Source organism: Scyliorhinus torazame, chromosome 12 (assembly GCF_047496885.1).
Source record: "Scyliorhinus torazame isolate Kashiwa2021f chromosome 12, sScyTor2.1, whole genome shotgun sequence".
NCBI classification, from domain to species: Eukaryota; Metazoa; Chordata; class Chondrichthyes; order Carcharhiniformes; family Scyliorhinidae; genus Scyliorhinus; species Scyliorhinus torazame.
Genome location: NC_092718.1, coordinates 28,445,070 through 28,465,089, shown reverse-complemented (window position 1 = coordinate 28,465,089; position 20,020 = coordinate 28,445,070). Strand labels below are relative to the sequence as shown.

Here is a 20,020-nt window from a genome sequence, read left to right as displayed (position 1 = left end):
ATTGTTTACACGGTGAAAGCAAAATGATTGACAAAGTAGCTAACCACGGGAAAGGGTGATTTGAGGGAGAGGGAAAATAGATAGGTAAATAATTTTTAATTGAGTACCTTTAGAAGTGTTTACTTTTGCAGTCTGGGGCTAATGTTGACAGCAGTTTGATACAGAATTAGTGTTTGTTTCAGTAATTACTGTGTGCAGAAGTGGAATTTTGTTTTCTGGAAGGGGCACCCTTTAAAAGGGGTTTAAAATAGGGATTTGTCAGTCTTCCTGTCAGGTCAGCTTATTGTTTGGGCTGAATTCAATGGTTGTCATTAGTTAAGTTACCTTTGTATCAGTGATGGGATTGTCTTGCTCCCTGTCGCCATGGTAACTGGTGGACAGAACCCCCTGACCCGGAGCCGGAAACCTGTGTGTGTTGGTTGCCGAGGGTGACAGTTCCTGGCCGTCGCCGGGCTCGGCAGCGAAGGGAATCGGTTTCTGGCTTGAGTGCCCGTCTTGTTTTTGTGGAGAGGGAGAGGGGATGGAGGGCCGGGGCCTGGGGGAGGCGATGGAGGAGAGCCTGAGGAGGGACCTGCCGGCCGCCGACCTCAAGTGCAGCCTCTTCATCTCGGCCCTGCAGAGCTACCGCAGGGACTCGGTGCTCAGGCCCTTCCCAGCCCTTTACTTCAGCGGGGAGAACAAGGACTTTGATGCATTGGTGAGTGCGGGCCTAGAGTTTAGATATAGGTGAGGGGAGGGAGGGGTGGTGTTTGGGGCGTTGTCTCAGTATGTGTGTGTGTGTGTTGGGTGGGTAGGCAGCTGCTACAGAGGCATGCAGCACAGAAAAGGCCTTTTCAGCCCATCTACACCTCTCGCTGTCTGGGGAAAGGGGGGCAGCATAATCGAAGACCCCTCGCACTCGACTTGCTCACTCGTCCATCGGGAGGAGATACAAATGTCTGAGAACAGGCTCAAACAGCTTCCCTGCTGTTATCAGACTCTCCAATGACCCTCTTATGGCCTGGCCTGACCTGATTTAATGCTTCACCCAATGCTGGTGTAGTTACATTGTGTACTTTGTGTTGCCCTACTATGTTTTTTCTTTTCTTGCCATGTACTTAATGATCTGTTTGAGCTGCTTGCAGAAAAAACATTTTCACTGTACCTTGGTGACAATAATCCAATCATATCTGTGCTGGTCAAAAAACAACCACCTAACTATTCCAATCCCATTTTCCAGCACTTTGCCTTGTGTGCCTTGGCATTGCAAGTACACATCTAAATACTTTTAAAAATGTTCTGAGGGCCTCTGCCTCCACCATCCTTTCAGGCAGTGAGTTCCCTCCACCCTCTGGGTGAAAGTGTTTTTTACTCATTCCCTATAAACCTCATGCCCCTTACTGTACATCTATGCCCTCCTTGATCCCTGCACCAAGGGGAAAAGTTTCTTCCTGTTTACTCTATCTATGCCCCTCAATTTTATTCATCTCGATCATAAGAAATGGTAGTTCAGCCCTTTGAGCCTCCACTGCTATACAATACTTCACATCCACTTTCCTGTCCTTTCCCTGTCACTGTCTACTGATCAAGAACTTTTATTTTTAAATTTAGAGTATCCAATTAATTTTTTCCAATTAAGGGGCAATTTAGTGTGACCAATCCACCTAGCCTGCACATCTTTGGGTTGTGGGGGCAAAACCCACGCAAACACTGGGATAATGTGCAAACTCCACAATGACCGTGACCCAGAGCTGGGATCGAACCTAGGACCTCTGTGCCGTGAGGCAGCAGTGCTAACCCACTGTGCAACCATGCTGCCCCTGATCAAGAATTTACCTATCTCGGCCTTAATATACATAAGGACTCTTTCCCCCACAGCTCTCTGTGCCAATGAGTTCCATAGACTTTTAACTGTCAGAAGAAATTCCTTCTCATCTAAGTCTTAATTGACATCCCTTTTATTCTGAGACGATGTGCTCTTGCCCCAGACTCTCCCATAAGGGAAGAGGTTCAAGAAGGTAACTCACCAGCACCTTTTGAAGGGCAACTAGTGATGGGCAATAAATTCTGGCCTAACCAGTGATGCCCACATCCCATAAATAAAGAAAAAAAAAATAAGGGGAAATATTTAGCATTTGCCCTGACAAGCAAGCCCTTTAAGATCACCTCTCATTCTTCTAAATGCCAATAAATTCCAACTTTTGCTCATGAGGCCACTGGGGATCATCCTAGCAAACCCTTGAACTTCCACCAATGAAATAATGGGCGGGATTCTCCAGTGCCCAACGGCAAAATTGGGAATGATGCCGGAATCGCAGCAGGTGCCGGTTTGACGCCAAATGTGATGCTCCACCCCCTCCAAATCGGCATCCAATGGGCCGAGTTCCCGACGGCGTGAGCCACGTGTGGTTTCAGCGGCCGTGAGCCAGGTGTGGCGGTTGTGGAAAGAGAAATGGGGTGTGCGGACAGTGTCCAGCATCGCCATACTCTGCCGAAAGCCGTGCCGCTGGCCGGGGCGCTTCTGCCAGGGCTGGGGGTAGTAATATGGGATGGCCATGAGGTGGGCTGTGGGGTCGGGGTGGGCGGGTACGGGGTCCAGCACAAGCGGCGCCATATTTTCCGTCATGATCGGTGTGTGTGTGGGGGGTGTAGGCGTACGCACGGCTGCAGCTTGCCAGCCCTGCACATGTCCAGCATGTACTGTGAAAATCCCCTTGTTGCTACACTCCGGCGCCTGTTCGGCTACACTGAGGGAGAATTCAGAATGTCCAATTCACGGAACAAGCATGTCTTTCGGAACTTGTGGGAGGCAACCAGAGGAAACCCACGCAGACATGGGGAGAATGTGCAGACCGGATCCGTACAGACAGTGACCCAAGCTGAGAATCAAACCTATGTCCCTGGCGCTATGAAGCAACAGTGCTAACCACTTTGCCATCCGGATTTATTAGCCCATCTGACTAGCCTGTCTATATCTTCCTATAATCTAAGGCTATCCTCCTCACTAATTTTTTAAATAATCCACAAACTAGCTGATCAACCCTCCTACATTCAAGTCCAAATTATTTATCTAAATCACAGTAAGGGCCCCAACACTGATCCCTACAGGACCCCACTTGACACGGCCTTCAAATCATCACCCTCTGTTTCCAGACTCTGGATCCAATTTGCCAAATTTCCTTGGATCCCAAGGAAATTGGTCAGACATGACCTCCCATAACAAAACCATGCTGACAGTTGTCGATTAATCCCTGCCATTCCAAATGCAGATGAAGTTTGTGTCTCAATTTCTCCAGCACTGAGGTTAGACTGACTGGCCTGTAGTTTCCTGGTTTATCCTTTCCTCCCTTCTTGAATAATAGTACCACATTGGCTATCCTCCAGTCCTCTACTACCTCTTCTGTGGCCAGGAAGGAATTGAAAATTATTGTCAGTGTTGCTGATACTTCCTCCCTTGCCTCACTCAACAGCCTGGGAGGCATTTCATCTGGAATGGAGATTTATCTACTTTTAAGCCTGCCAGACCGCTCAGAACCTCCTTTCTGCCGATGTTAATTTCTTTTTAATTTTATCACAGTCCTTCTCTCTGATTTCTATACCTACGTCACATCACTCCCTCCCCCTGCTAGTGAACACCGACAGAAAATAATCAATTTGAACCTTACCTACATCCTCCGACTCCACACACAATTTACCACTATGGTCTTAATGGGCCCTACTCTTTGCCTAGTTATTCTTTTATCCTTAATGTACTTGTAAAACAAGTGATTGAGTAATGGGTGGGTGGGGGACTGGTTGGGGACGGATGGGTTGAGGAGAGGGATTGGTTGGGAGATGGATGGGGGGTTGAGGGAGACTGATTGGGGATGAATGAACAGGGAGGGGGGACTGATTGGGTGAGGGACTGGTTGTGGCCAGGTGGGCGGGGAGGGAGACTGGTTGGGTGAGGGACTGGTTGGGGACAGGTGGGCGGGGAGGGGGACTGGCTGGGTGAGGGACTGGTTGTGGACGGGGAGGAGGACTGGTTGGGTGAGGGACTGGTTGGGGACAGGTGGGTGGGGAGGGGGACTGTTTGAGTGAGGGACTGGTTGGGGGACAGGTGTACGGGGAGGGGACTGGTTGGGTGAGGGACTGGTTGGGGACAGGTGGGCGGGGAGGGGGACTGGTTGGGGACAGGTGGGCGGGGAGGGGGGTCTGGTTGAGTGAGGGACTGGCTGGGGGACAGGTGTGCGGGGAGGAGACTGGTTGGTTGGGGGATGGGTGGGCAGGGCGGTTGGTTGGGTGTGTGACAGCTGGCTGGGGGGTGATAGGTCTGGTTGTGTGGTGGTGATGTGGTGAGTTGCTGGCAGGGTGACGGAGTGAGGGGCTGTTCGGTGATTGGATTGGATTTGTTTATTGTCATGTGTACCGAGGTACAGTGAAAAGTAATTTTCTGCGAGCAGCTCAACAGATCATTAAGTACTTGAGAAGAAAAGGGAATGAAAGAAAATACATAATAGGGCAACACAGCATATACAATGTAACTACAAAAGCACTGGCATCGGATGAAGCATACAGGGTGTAGTGTTAATGAAATCAGTCCATAAGAGGGTCATTTAGGAGTCTGGTGACAGTGGGGAAGAAGCTGTTTTTGAGTCTGTTTGTGCGTGGTCTCAGACTTCTGTATCTCCTGCCTGATGGAAGAAGTTGGAAGAGTGAGTAAGCCGGGTGGGAGGGATCTTTGATTATGCTGCCCGCTTTCCCCAGGCAGCGGGAGGTGTAGATGGAGTCAATGGATGGGAGGCAGGTTCGTGTGATGGACTGGGCGGTGTTCACGACTCTCTGAAATTTCTTGCGGCCCTGGGCCGAGCAGTTGCCATACCAGGCTGTGATGCAGCCTGATAGGATGCTTTCTATGGTGCATCTGTAAAAGTTAATGTGGACATGCCGAATTTCCTTAGTTTCCTGAGGAAGTATAGGCGCTGTTGTGCTTTCTTGGTGGTAGTGTCGACGTGGGTGGACCAGGACAGATTTTTGGAGATGTGCACCCCTAGGAATGTGAAACTGCTAACCATCTCCACCTCGGCCCCGTTGATGCTGACAGGGGTGTGTACAGTACTTTGCTTCCTGAAGTCAATTACCAGCTCTCTAGTTTTGCTGGCATTGAGGGAGAGATTGTTGTCGCTACACCACTCCACTAGGTTCTCTATCTCCCTCCTGTATTCGGACTCATCGTTATTCGAGATCCGGCCCACTGTTGTCGTATCGTCAGCAAACTTGTAGATGGAGTTGGAACCAAGTTTTGCCATGCAGTCATGTGTGTACAGGGAGTAGAGTAGTGGTAAGGGGCTGGCTCGGTGCAGGGGTAAGGGGCTGGTTGACTGACAGAGGTGAGGGACTGGTTGGGTGACGGGGTAAGGGGCTGGCTGGGTGACGGGGGTGAGCGGCTGGTTGGGTAACGGGTGTTACAGTAATTTAAAATCAGTTACTCACAGGTGGTGGATTGACGTCGAGATTAAACATGCTTATTTTTTGTGCTTGTATTTTCAGCTCTATTAATCAAACCAAACTAAATTACCACTCTTAAATATATCAAGGAATATTTTTAAAACAATTTAATTTGATTGTTGCCGGTTTGTGCTGATTCAAGGCAGATTTTATCTTTGTCAATGTGCAAATAGGTGGGGAGGGCAAATACCACTTTCACAATGGATGCAATTCTGGGTCCATTTTGCACCTAAATCTTGATCTTAAATCTTGATTCATTCACCTGAGGAAGGAGCAGTGCTCCGAAAGCTAGTGACATCGAAACAAACCTGTTGGACTTTAACCTGGTGTTGTAAGACTTCGTACTGTGCTCACCCCAGTCCAACGCCGGCATCTCCACATCTTGATCTTTTAAGTTTATGGTTGTGTTGGCTATTATAGCTCTGTATTTTTGGACTGACAGATTGTGTCTCCCAACAGCTTGCCGACACCCAGAATCTGCCAAACTTAAAACAGCTGCTACACTCTGGAACAATCCCACAACAAAGAACCCGAGAACTTCTCAGCTGGGCCTGTTTGTCAAAAAACCTATCCATTAAAACTTTGGGGAAAAAAGGGGTAAGAACCTCTTTGAATGCTTTATTGAAAACTTTCAACTGATGATTAGACAGTATTGAAACTTTCATTTGAGGTTCCCTGTGAGGTGAGTATGGGAATAATTTTGATTGTTTGTCTCTGAATCGCATGCCAACCTGATTTTGAAATGTACCCCCCCCTTGTCATTTCTGAGCCAGAATCCTGGAATCCCAAACTGACAGCAGTGTGGATGTTCCTTCACCACATGAATGGCAACGGTTCAAGAAGATGGGTCACCACTACCTTGAGGGCAATTAGTGATGGATGACAACTGTTTGCCTTGTTGGCTCTGCATGCATTCCATGAATCAATGGAAGTATAAAAGGCTGTTTTGGACAGCAAATCTTTTGCAGCAGGAATCACAAAACAATCTTGCCAGAATCTAATGTCTTATTCTCAAACTTCTAAAGTGCATGAGCTACCCCTCACTAAAACATGTCTGTAGATGTGCGGTGTCATAAGAACCATACACATATCATTTACAGTGCACAGCGTGCTTAAAATGTTGTTCAGAGCTGTAGATGAGGGAGGTAACAAATGCACTGATATGGATGTAGCCATCCTCCTCCTCTGGATGCAACTGTGACTTGTTGCGGAGTTACTTTTAGTTTTGAATTCATAGAGCTCAGATATTTCATTCATCCCTTTTAAAGTGTTTTAATTCTCAGTTAATTTTAAACTAGAACTTGAGATGCTGCCGCGGGTAATTTACCATGTCAAAAGGATTTTCATTAATGCGCTGGATTTAAGAATTTTTAAAAAAAAAAGTACCCAATTAATTTTTCCCAAGGGGTAATTTAGCGTGGCCAATCCAGCTACCCTGCACATCTTTGGGTTGTGGGGGCGGAACCCTCGCAAACATGGGGAGAATGTGCAAACTCCACACGGACAATGACCCTGAGCCAGGGTCGAACTTGGGACCCCAGCGCCACGAGGCAGCTGTGCTCACCACCGTGCTGCCCTATTAACACGCTGGATTGATGATCGTATTGATTGCTGCAGTTTTGGCTTGCTCGATTTATTTAACAGATTAAAGGAGTTGGAGATGGCTTAGAAATAGAACAAAATAGCTCTCACACCATTTCATAAAGACTCAATGCAGTTTTGCTAATGCTTGCTGTTGAATACGTTGACATGTTAAGACCGGAAATTTTGGGCTATTTGCTATGTAGATTTTGGTGGCCAGTCAGATGGAAGAACATTCTTGCTCGTTAGTGGTCTTGTTGGAGTATGGTCTATTTTAATTCTTCTTGGGGCATGGGAATTGACAGAATCGTTGGGATTTAGAACATTGATGCCTGGGTCATATCTGCTTCCAGGAAAAGACGCTCCACCAGAGTTCAAGATAGAAATTGTACATTATCCGTTTTGATCATAACATTCCCACATGTGGAGGGGGAGTGTATTGCTATAGTGGGAGGAATCGCATCTTTTCAACGTAGGTGGGTTACATCCTAGCATTTGAAGCTTTACTTGTAAACTCCATCTTCTCTACACCAAACCGGTAGTTTTGATGATTGAAGCTGGTGATTTATTCCGTGGTAAGTTTGCATGTTTTATATTCCACCAGTGAGGTGCAGAGTGTGAAGCAGCAGCTACCCTGCAAAGTACAGAGGACTGGTTGCTCAGAAGGCTTATCTCCCTACACCATACTACAAGTTGTTGTGGACAGATTTGGCATTGATGAAAATCAACCCCCTCGGGTCATGGATTGTGTGGCGACAATTTGAAGGCGTGAATAAAATGTTAACTTTTCTCGCCCCCCTCCCCCACCCCATCACCACCAAAAATTAAAGACTTCAGTAAGCGGATGGTTTATTTTGCCATTGTAATTTTGACAGGCAATCTTGTTTGTGTTCTAGTATGAAGAAATCCAGGAACTGATTGGGTTCACAACACCCTCTGCTGCTGTCCCGGACTTCCTGTTTGAGATTGAATATTGTGATCAGATGAATGCCAAGTTCGAGGAAACCAAAGGAGACCGAAATCTCATCTATGCATTTCACGGGAGCCGTCTTGAGAATTTCTATTCAATAATTCATTGTGGTTTACAGTGTCATCTAAACAAGGTCAGGAATTCAGTAGTTTGTGTGTGTGAATTAACATGATTGCAAACATTACTTTATTTAAAGGATCATTCCTGCATAACCGGTTCATTGCTTTTAAACATTAAATCTAATTTTAAAACATAAAAACAATTAGGATGGGTTTAAACAGCTATTTTAGCATTGTTGTAGATTGACAATCCTACTTGAGTATTCCCCGATGACACCCTCATTCTCCTGTTCCCCAACGTTGGAGTACTCCTTGGCTGTGCAGTACAGTCAATGAGTGCTCTCATATAGCAGTATTCTCCTCCACTCTCCCAACAAGTGTTGCTTCATCTCAGGCCCCTGTTTTACTCCCTGGGGTAGGCCACTGCCCGGTGTGATGTCTCATTTTCTCTTTTTATTGTTTCCACATTATCATATCCAGCCTGTGGCCTTTGTGTTTACTCCAGGCCTTCAAGTAGGTAAGAAATGGATACCGAGTAAATTGGTAAAAGAATGTAGACCGGTATAGAAATGATAACACTGGGACAGGTTGTTTGGCCCTTCCAGTGTTTACCCTCTATATGAGCAATAGTCTAAATCCATGTGTCTATATCCTCTTTAAGATTACCTCTTTAAAAAAAAAAGTTGCAAAGGACCTAAGAGTACTAGTGTAGTTTTGTTCAGTTGCTCCTAAGGTTTGTGTACGTTCAAAGATTGCTCTTTCTTCGTAGACATCTCTCTTTGGGGAAGGAACCTACCTTACCAGTGACCTGAGCTTGGCTCTTCTGTACAGTCCCCATGGTAACGGCTGGCACCAAAGTATTCTGGGACCTGTGCTTAGCTGTGTTGCAGTTTGTGAGATCATTGACCATCCTGATGTTAAATGCCAGGTTAAAGGAAAAGGTATCACTTACTTTGAATATTGGGATAAATATGTTGTAAATAAGTAGAAGCATGACTTTTGTACCTGTGCAAGAAATTTCTGTTTTTTCTCTCTATGCTTGCTTTCATCCATCCATTAGTAACTTTAAGCGGTAAACTAATAGAGATGTTTAAGGTGATTAAATAATTAAATTGGTATTTGAAACTATTTCCTCTGGTTGTGGAGAGGAGGCCACAGCAAAGAGACATAAGCTGAAAATTAGAGTTCGGTTGTATAGAGTGACTTAAGGAAGCACTTCTTCACACAGGCTTGTGAAAACCTGGAACTTTCTTCCCTCAAGAGCTGTTGAAGTTGGGTCAAGTGCAAATTTCAGAACTGACATTCATAGGCCCAGATCTTTGGTCAGCAGTGCAATTGGTATGCCTGTCATTGATTGCGATTTGAACGACCAATGACCACTTGATGTTGGAGCTTTTGAATCCTCTGGTCTTGGCTCCAGCATGGATTTACTACCTTGGGGTAGGAGGCTTTGCTACTGCTGATTTACTTTGGACTGCCATCCTGAGAAGGTTTTGCATTAGCTGGCCAAGTCTCTGTGATTTGGCTATCTGATCCCACTGTCGTAGGCAGTCATGCAGCAATCCAGGCAGGGCAAAACCCGACAATTAGCTTAAACTTAAATATTTATGGTATGTGGGCATCGCTGCTAGGCCAGTATTTATTGTCCATCCCTAATTGCCCTTAAGAAGATGGTGGTGAACTACCTTCTTGAACCGCTGCAGTCCATGTGGTGTAGGTACAACCACTGTGTTATCAGGGAGGGAGCTACAGGATTTTGACCCAGCGATAATGAAGGAACAGCGATTATAGTTCCAAGTAAGGATGGTGTGTGGTTGGGAGAGGAGCTTGCAGCTAGTGGTATTTCCATACATCTGCAGCCCTGGCCTTTCAAGGTGGTAGCTATAATGGGCTTAGATGGTGCTGTCTAAGGAGACTGGGTCAGTTCCTGCAGTGCATCTTGTACTTACCACTTAAGTATCGTGCATGCGCACATGTTGTATTTCCTCGGGGTACATCAGCGACTTTAATTGAGTCATTCGCTGTTCCCACAGCAGAAGGTTCAGGCCATAGATCTTTGTTATTTGAGAGCATAGAACAAAAGTGGGTAAATGGAGTTAATGTACAGCTCAGCCATGATTTCATTGGACGATGGAAAAAGCTTGGGGGACTGATTGGCTTACTCTTGTGACTATATTCATTGCCTCCTGATGCAAGTTTTGAAACAAACCAATTTTCCTCTTGCAAGGGATTTCCTAAACATTTTCTTGTCATCTTAAGCCTCTGAACCATTACCATAATTGCAACTAGAAAAATAATATTGGCCCCAAGTTTAGTGATGCAGAGTCACTGGAAGTGATGCATGACATTTAGGCTTTCAACATATTGTTTCTCTCAGATTTATTAAATAAATTAGCTTTTTAGACAGACTCCAATGCTGTTCAATGAATGTTACCTGCTTGATTTCAGATGCTGGTGGCATAGATCGACGAAGGGCAAGGGTGAGAAACAGCGAAGGTGGGGACGTTCCACAAAAATACTTTGTTGTCACAAACAACCAGCTGCTGAGAGTTAAATATCTGCTCATTTATTCTGAGAAACTTCACCGAAGAAGGTAAATTCAACTTCTGTTAAATTTTACTGAGTGTTTCCAGAACATGTGGGCGCGGTTGATGGGGCACCCTGGCACCGTTCACATTTGTCCTCCACCTCTGGGAAGAACCTGCTCTTTTGGGTATTTGTCAATTGTGCACACCACTTTAAGCTGCATGAGGCTTAACTTTGCACAGGAGGAGGTGGAGTTGGCCCACTCCACTGCCCCCATCTGCTCCGTGAACATTCCCAGTTCCCTAAACATGCCTGTCGATTTCCCAGTTCTGGGGTTTGAGCTGTCTGTCAGTGGGTCCTGTACAAAGTTTAAATCCAACCACTCCCACCCATGATCAGTCGGCGCATATCAATGTTGGGGATTTCCGCCATGGTCTTCTTTATAATCTCCGTGTCGTCCCAGTTGGGTACATACACGTTCACCAGGACTACTGGCGCCCCGGCCAGGGCACCGCTGACCATGATGTTCTGTCCCCTTGGTGCGCAATCATCGTTACCGCTGTAAACACTGTCCTCTTGCTTATCAGTATGGCGACCCCCCAGCCCTTGTCTCGTAGCAGGAATGGTGGGTGTGTCCCACCCAGCCCTTCCGCAGTCGGTCCTTCTCCCTCAGTTGCATCTCTTAGAGGAAGATTATGTCAGCTTTCAAACTTCTCAGATGGGCGAAGACTCTGGATCTTTTCACTGGGCCGTTACGTCCCATAAAGTTCCAGGTGACTATCCTGGTGAGGTTTTTTTGGTTCCCCTCCCCTTTGCGGGATGAACCATGTGGATGCACCCTTGCAGTCCAGGGTTTCCCTTTGTTAGGGGGCCATTCAAAATGGCTACTCTCACCGTGAGGCAGAGCCCCTGCGCTCCCGGGTTTCCCTTTGTCCAGGGACCACCTGGCTGCCAGCTGTGTGTACGCCATGTGGGTGAGCCCCTGCACTGTGGGGTTCTAATGCCAGTTTAGAACCCTTCCCTTCCTTGTCATTATGCTCCCCCCATGGTTCCATTCTTTTCCTCCCACCCGCCACTTTGGGCAGAGTGACCTGTGGGCCTTGTCGATCTCCAGTGGCTTGGGAAAGCTGTCCCTTCCAACCAAGGTGCCCAACATCTGGGCCACATAGTCAGTCTTGTCTCTACCCTCGATCCTCTCTGGCAGGCCCACTATTCTGCGAATTGACCTTCCCCTTCAGGCTCCTGCGGGCCATTTGGGTAACCTCCAACCTTTTTATCTCTGCTTCCAGAGTGATGATTCTGTTGCTCTGGTTGGTCGACGCCTTTTCGAGCGCCTGAATTGGCTTTCCCTGAGCCTCCAGCTTCCCCATTCCATTGAGCGCTGTCTGCAAGGCTACCAGCGCCTCTGCCACCTGGATCGCCACTTTGATCTCTTACTTCATCGTGGTCAATTCCTTGGTTAGGAATGTCTCCCATTCCTCTCCAGGTGGGGGTGGGAGCCCATTGTCCGGGTCGTTGGTCTCCCTCTCTCGGGGATGGCCGGAGACTCCAACTCGCTCGCTCGCTGCTCCTGCCCTTTTCCACCGTTTCTGGCTTCGCTGCGGCCTCTTGAGCTACTGCTTGCTGGCATATTGCTGTTCTTCTCTTCCTTTTCTGTTTCAGAGTAGAATAGTCCGAACTTCGGCAAAAGTGGCTATTTTATTATATTCCAGAGGAGAGCCACCTTATGTGCAACTACTCAACACATCCCCATCACTGGAAGTCCCATTGGACTCATTCTAAAGCTAGTTTTTTAAATTTCACCTCAAATATACTGAATTTGATTGGTTTTCTTTTTTGTACAGATCCAATTAAATGACAATGGACCATGGCTAATCTGGGGTTTGGGAATGGGCTCTTTTAGGCTTCACTCCTGTCAGACAAACTTTGTGGAGACGTTTTGGTTGATCTTAACCAGCACCAGGGTAAAATATAAGTACTTGCAAGAGCTTTGAAAAGGGATGAAGTATCTGTTCATGAAGTGTTTCTGTCATAGGCAGTATTTGTGAGCAAATATATTCAGGTTATGTTTAACACAAAGAACAGTACAGCACCGGAACAAGCCCTCCAAAGCTCTGCCGATCACGATGCCTATCTAAACTAAAACCTTCTGCACTTCCGGGATCCGTATCCCTCTATTCCCATCCTATTCATGCATTTGTTAAGATGTCTCTTAAATGTCGCTATCATAACTGCATCCAACAGCTCCCTCGGCAGCGGGTGCCAGGCACTCGCCACCCTCTGGAAAAGACTTGCCCCGCACATCTCCTCTAAACTGTGCCCCTCGCACATGAAACCTACGTCCCCTTGTAATTGACATTTCCACCCTGGGAAAAAGCTTCTGATTGTCCATTCTTTCCATGCCACTCATAATTTTGTAAACTTCTATCAGGCCTCCCCTCAACCTCCGTCTTTCCAGTGAAAACAATCCAAGTTTCTCCAACCTCTCCTCATAGCTAATGCCCTCCATACCAGGCAACATCCTGGTAAACCTCTTCTGTGCCCTCTCCAAAGCCTCCACAGCCTTCTGGTAGGGTGGTGACCAGAATTGGATTCAAATGTTTGCATTTTATACTGACACGGACAGAAGGAAGCGGAGGGAAATATACCACGTGGTGTAGATGCCCATTTCAATCTGTGAAACACATTCCATTTTGTTGGCACATTTAATAATTTTGCCTCTCACTATAATTCAAAAGACTTGCCGAAATAGGAGCATTTGCTGACTTAGAGCAGTTATATCAGCCATTTATCATTTTATTTACTGATGTTTTTAGAAAGCGTGGGTGTTCGCACTGTGGTTGCAACTGTTTTGTAAGTGCATAGCTAACTAGATTTTGGAAGGTCAGGAAACAATAGCATTGTCTGTTTTTCCAACTACATGAGCACCAGAGCTGTGCTGCATCAAAGGTGGGGAGTTTCACTGGTCCTGTGAGGGAAAACTGGGGAGGGAGGGGAAATGTGGAGGCTGAGTGCGGTAATGAACATTTGGGCAGCAGGAGGGGGTACTGTATAATGATCAAGCAGATAGTGTAGAATATAATTCAGGCTATCTGTGGCATACTACCGAATCTATTATGGGAAGCCTGAATCTTACCCTAAAATGGATAGGTTTGGGGGGAATGCGATGTTACAGCTTGAAAAGTCTATAGATAACTTCCAGGTTCAGCGGAGCCAGGACAGTGCTGGGCAGTCAATCTGCTCGCAGGTGGCAGGTTGGTCAGTTAAACGTTTTAATGAGGCTGGCGCCATCTGACTTAACCTGGTTTCCTTTCCTTGGGGAAAGCTGGTGACTGAAGGAAGGCAAAGATGGCTTCAGGGAGAGGCTAAATGCTTCTCCCGAGTCCCCGGAACTGTCCTCCACCCACTGCCTCATCAGGGCCAGAAATCGGACATACACGCATGCACAAGGCCACTTCCACTAACAGGTGACATATGTCTTTACAGGATGACCAATGTCCTTATTTTAAACTAAGCTTATTAAGAACAGAACATGGACACAGTTGCAGGCCTGCAGCCTGGTCACAATTTACATTTACATGTGCTTCCTGATCCCAATGAAGATTAGGGTGTGTTGTATTATATCTAATATTGGATATACTACCACAATCACTCTAATATCATGAGAACATACCTATGAGTTTCCCAACAAAAACTCCATCTCCCTGCCTATGCCCCCGCCCCGTTAAGAAACAGCCCTATGTTTGTGAAGGTTACTGTGATGGGAATAAGTGGCCTTCAGCCACCTGAAGATTGAAAACTTGCTGTGTCCTTCTGTTGAACATTGAAGTTTTAAAAAGTTTTCCAATTCCTGCCTTTTCTATAAATCCATTCAAACTTTAATTTCTATGTAATTGCTTTGCCTGTTGCTATTCTAAACACACAATTCCGTATATGGCTTATATCACATATTTCCTATTTCTGCAGTTGCTTATTGTATTTTGAAAATGAGAAGTTTTGTTATTTTTCTACAAAGGACCAAAAGTTTGACACTTTCTTTATAATGTGCAACTGACATAAGTTGCATTATAATTATTTTCTGTTTCTAATGTTACAGACCCGCAAAGCAGCCATCCTGGATCTCCCGGCACAGTTTTATAGTCATGATGATGCTGTATTTGTTGCTCCTCATAGCCATTGGTGCCTGTAACTCGCCAGCTTTCCAGTATTACTGGAATCGATTTCTTGAATCAAAGCGATGAGTTTGTTGCTGCGATCTTGTTTACTGGCCAAACATGGACATGCACTACAATACTTAACCTGATGCCTTAGACACCGTTGTTACGAAAGGCACAAGTCTGGACCAAGGAAATTTTAATTTACATAAACTATAAACAACTTAACTGTGCCAAGAATGTTTTTCAGATTTTGGAGTTCCTGTACTGTTCCACTCCAGCTCTTTTACAGTAGCATTTAGTTCCGATTAATGCGTTATTTTATGTTGCTCATGGGTAATGACTGACTGCTAAGGAATGAAGCTGCTTTGTTTCCAATTTTCCATCAGGTGGCAGTTTTCACCTCTGTGCTTAACATGGTGCAGGCATAGAATCATGTGCCTTTTACACTGGTCCCACCAATTAGTCAGAACTTAAATGTGGGGGTAAAATCTTCAGTGCATCTTAGTGACCTAGGCCTCCAGTGCATTGGAGACAACTGAAACCTGCATTTAGAGTTTATATATTGCTGCCACTTTCTAAATTCTGACGTTGGCAGCCATTGGGGAGCAGACATCATTGTGACCCTCGAGCGAACCAAATACAAGATAAGGGTATTAGAAAAACTTTAATTGTTCCTAATACTGCAATGTAAACCCAATTATCAGGTGGCCTTCCAAGCATGCTCAGAGCCTATTTTATATGTTCTTTACAGTAGTAATGTAAAATATGACCTATTTGGCATCCAAGATAGCAGCAGTGTCCCAGTAACTGGCTCGCTATTTGTTCTCCCTGCATTATTTTGCAAAAATTCCACGATGAGATCCTTGGGGAGGAAACAAGAGCAATGAAAAATAAAGAATGTACAGTGAATAACTTTAAACTGTATTTATCCATTTTTATACCCTTAGACTGAAATGTTACGTGGAGTTTGATGTTAGCTGTCGAATAGCAACTTGCCCAATACTAACTCAAAGCATATGCTGCATCTGGCACTGTGCAGGCAAGGCTTTCTTGCTTTTTGATGCAAGAGTTTAATAGCTCCGATATGGAGAGCAGTTTTCAGGCTGCAGAGTGAATTTATTCTTCCTTGGATTACTGACATGATTTCAGTCGAATATTACCTGCAGCTTTTATTTTTTAGCGTAGCCAATCCACCTACCCTACACATCTTTGGGTTGTGGTGGTGAGACCCACGCAGACACGGGTAGAATGTACAAACTCCACATGGACAGTGACCCGGGGCCGGGATCAAACCCTGGTCCTCGGCGGCAGCAGTGCTAACCACTGCGTCACCGCGCTACCCTCTCTGCAGCTTTTACGGCTTCTGTATTATAATCTACTCCTGTACCCAACGTGTGTGAAATATTTATCTAATATATATTATTCATCTGATTGATAAGACTTGCTTAGTGCAATATTTAGCTATGGAAATAATACCAAGAATAATGGATATTTCTAGCCGATAAATTTTCTCAAGTGTAATTTTAGATTTTGTTCAATTGATCACACCAACGTATGGCACTAATGCCATTGGATGTGAAGCAAACTAATCCCTTCCATCTCTGTAATCCAACATTGCTTCATCTAATAACACGAAGCACACCGAAAATCGAATAATAGCAGGCCATGCTATCCATCCAGTGCCTATTTGGAGTTATAATCTGCTTGTTTGGTTCTGGCTCCAGTTTACCTCAGTATAGATCACTTTCTATCTCTTATCTCTTGCAGGTTAGGTGGATTGGCCATGATAAATTGTCCTTAGTGTCCAAAATTGCCCTTAGTGTTGGGTGGGTTTACTGGGTTATGGGGATAGAATGGAGGTGTTGACCTTGGGTAGGGTGCTCTTTCCAAGAGCCGGTGCAGACTCGATGGGCCGAATGGCCGCCTTCTGCACTGTAAATTCTATGAATTCTATGATCAATATTTGGTTACCAGCTGGATATACCTTGACACTGATGTAATTTCAATGTTGTGACTTTGGTTGATTTTGTGTCTAGTTTGTCAAAAGGTACATTGTTGCTTAAATATCTTTTATCATTTTTTAAATACAAGTTTAGAGTACCCAATCATTTTTCCAATTAAAGAGCAATTTAGCATGGCCAATCCACCTACCCTGCACATCTTTGGGCTGTGGTGATGAGACCCATGCAGACATGGGGAGAACGTGCAAACTCCACACAGGCAGTGACCCGGGGCAGGGATCGAACCCGGGTCCTCAGCGCCCTAGGCAGCAGTGCTAGCCACTGTGCTGCCCTGTCTTTTATCATTTTTATTAAAAAAAAGACTGGTTCACATTGGTGGGGAGCTGGATGTTGGACAAAACTCATTTTGCTTTTGGGGTACTTGGTAAGAGATTTTTCCAGATTTTGAGACACAACAGACAGTTATTGTTTGCAAAAGCATATATGTACTGGCTCTTTGTAATATGAGTTGCAATGTAAGGCTAAACTCTATCTACTTGCTGCACTAATTAAAAAAGGACCCTATCCAGTAGCCTTTAAAATTATTGGTGTTGCTTCCACGCATCTTTTATATTGGTGTATGAATATTAGTAGAACTGGAGGCACAGTAATCTGGCGAGGGATATGAAGTAATTTTCCTCTTTCACTCCCAAGTGCAGGATTACAACAATGTAGATTGCTCAAATCTGACCCAGTATTCCTGTGGTCAACAGGAGTAGAACAATAACACTGCATTTGATGATGAATGCCTAGTTTTTCTTGTGTTTGATCAGATGTGTTTAATTTTCTGTTGAGGGTTTGCAGTGTTCAGCAAGAATCTGTGTTGGGGTCTTAATTCTTCACCGTTTTTATCAGTGACTTCGGTGATGGGATAGAAAGCCTGAAATGGAAATTTAAGCCCCATATCCAAATTTGCTGATGACACCGAGGCGGCATTGTAAGCAGCGTAGATGGTAGCATTAAATTACAGAGACATTGGTAGATTTAGTGAATGGTTAGATGGATTTCAATATGTGTTAATATGAAATCTTCCACTTTGGGCCTAAAAAGGATAGAGCAGGGTACTTTGTAAATGTGGAAATACTAGCAATAATGGGAGTCCAGATATATAAATCAAAATATCATGAATGAATGCATAAAATAATTAAACAGTCAAATGGAATGTTAGTCGAATGGAATGCTGGCCTTTCTATCTAGAGGACGAGATTACAAAGGGTTGGATGTCATTCTTTGGCTGTATAGAGCCCTCAGATCACAGCTAGCGTACTGTGAGCAATTCAGGGCACAGCACCTTAGGAAGGATGTATTTGTTTTGGAGGGAGTACAGTGTAGACTTACCAGAATGAGACCTGGGGATGGATTCTCTGGCGGCGGGATCCTCCATTTTGCCGGCAGCGCACTTACGCCCGCGGATTTCCCGACGGCATGGGGGTGCCCACAATGGGAACCGCATTGGCCAGCTGCTGGGACGGAGAGTGCCACTGCCGGCGGGAGCGCACCGGACCAGAAAACGTGTGCGGCAGGACAGAGAATCTCGCCCCTGGACTCACGAGGTTTAAATTGTGAGGAGAGATTAGACAAACCAGAGTTTGTATTCACTGGATTCAGAAGGTTAAAAGGGTGATTTGATTGACGTTTTCAAACTAATAGAGCAAAATAGACGGTATAGATAGAAATAAACTGTTTCTGCTGGCTGGGGAGCCTAGGACTAGGTGGCAGAGCCTAAAAATTAGAGCCAGACCTTTCAAGACTGAAATTGGGAAAAACATCTACACGCACAGGATGGGTGAAGATTGAAACGTCTCCACGCACAGGATGGGTGAAGATTGAAACGTCTCCACGCACAGGATGGGTGAAGATTGAAACGTCTCCACGCACAGGATGGGTGAAGATTGAAACGTCTCCACGCTCAGGATGGGTGAAGATTGAAACGTCTACACGCACAGGATGGGTGAAGATTGAAACGTCTACACGCACAGGATGGGTGAAGATTGAAACGTCTACACGCACAGGATGGGTGACGCTAGAAATGCTTTCAGTAAATGGCAGTTGATTACATGTTACTTTAAAATCTGAAATTGACAGATTTTTGTTAACCCAAAGTAATAAAAGAGATGGAGCAAAGGCAGGAATATGGATTTGCGTCACAGTTCAATGGCGGGACGGTCTCAAGGGGCAATATGGCCTACGTCTGTTCCTATGATCCACTGCTTTCTTCCATTCTTGTTTCCCAAATTGTGTGCCTTTGGTGAGGCGCACCCCACAACCAGTACTGCTGTTTAGGCGCTTTTCTTGTTGACTTGCATTGAATAGCTCAGTGCCAACCTCCTGTTTGAACTAGGGAAATACTTGGCCTCAGTGCTAACAACAGCCTGTGCCCCGCCGATCACTTCTTTGATGGAGATTCATCCTAGTTCTCCTTTTCTACGGACTGAGTGTCCTCAAGTCCTGTGATCGCAGTTTTAAATTAAATAACCTGTTTATATTACAATTAATGTTTTGAAGAACTGGTTTATGCCTCCTTTGCCTTCTACTGTGGGAATAAGTCTCATCATGTTGGCCTTTCTCATAACTGTCTGCTTTACTGAACTGTCAACATTTTTACCATGATGGGAGGATGGAGATGAAATGACCAATAAAGACTTTTGTTAATTATGTTTTTATAGTGAACTTACATTTTTTCAAATCACCGTTGGAAGCTGCAGCTTCTTGCTGCATTGTGTTCGGGCAACATCCTGTAATGACCCAAATGTGTTAGCAATTTTCTTCAATCTTTGGATTAAGAGGTACCTCCTATAATTTTAACTCGTGACTGTCCAATTACACAGCACACTTGAACTTAATCTAAAAGTGTTGAACACCAAAACCAGCAGTTTGCAGTTGTTGGGAATTTGGCTCGGACAGTGAAAGGACAAGGAGGAGCCTCTGAATGCACAAATGTCACAGCGAAGAACACGAGCCTCAAACTCAATGATAGACGCGCAGCAAGTTATTTATTCTGAAGTTCCATATCCCAGTTTTACAGCCTGAATTTTGCACCTTATTTTTTAATTGGCTGCATTTCAGTGACCTTGTTGCTCTTGAGCGAGAACGCGACGAGGCCGGTGAATAGGGGGAGAGGCCAAAAATGAGAACCGCGCCGGGAGCCAGACCGTTTGTGATGCAACCGGCCTGCTCCCTAAGGCGAAATCGGGGGCCCACTGTCGCGTGGCGAGAAACTAATGATCACCACTTAAGCCCTATTTCCATACAATTAACGGG

The 20,020-nt window shown here is 45.3% G+C and overlaps 1 protein-coding gene across 1 annotated transcript; it reads left to right on the top strand.

The window, feature by feature from the left end:
* The first annotated feature begins 422 nt into the window (after window positions 1-422).
* parp16 (poly (ADP-ribose) polymerase family, member 16) lies at window positions 423-19,414 on the top strand. The gene is made up of 6 exons (XM_072470584.1): window positions 423-697; window positions 5,926-6,063; window positions 7,944-8,150; window positions 8,846-9,017; window positions 10,525-10,669; window positions 14,699-19,414. Exons 1-6 carry the CDS (start codon window positions 521-523, stop codon window positions 14,841-14,843), a joined length of 984 nt encoding a protein of 327 aa, XP_072326685.1. The 5' UTR covers window positions 423-520; the 3' UTR covers window positions 14,844-19,414.
* Window positions 19,415-20,020: the final 606 nt, after the last annotated feature.

What these genes read in the sequence shown, in the direction of transcription:
- parp16 (XM_072470584.1), top strand. Translation starts at nt 521, where the DNA reads ATGGAGGGCCGGGGCCTGGGGGAGGCGATGGAGGAGAGCCTGAGGAGG. An exon ending in AAACTTTGGGGAAAAAAGGG is followed by an intron (nt 6,064 to 7,943) that starts GTAAGAACCTCT and finishes TTTGTGTTCTAG; the next exon opens with TATGAAGAAATCCAGGAACT. An exon ending in TACAGTGTCATCTAAACAAG is followed by an intron (nt 8,151 to 8,845) that starts GTCAGGAATTCA and finishes CTTTCTTCGTAG; the next exon opens with ACATCTCTCTTTGGGGAAGG.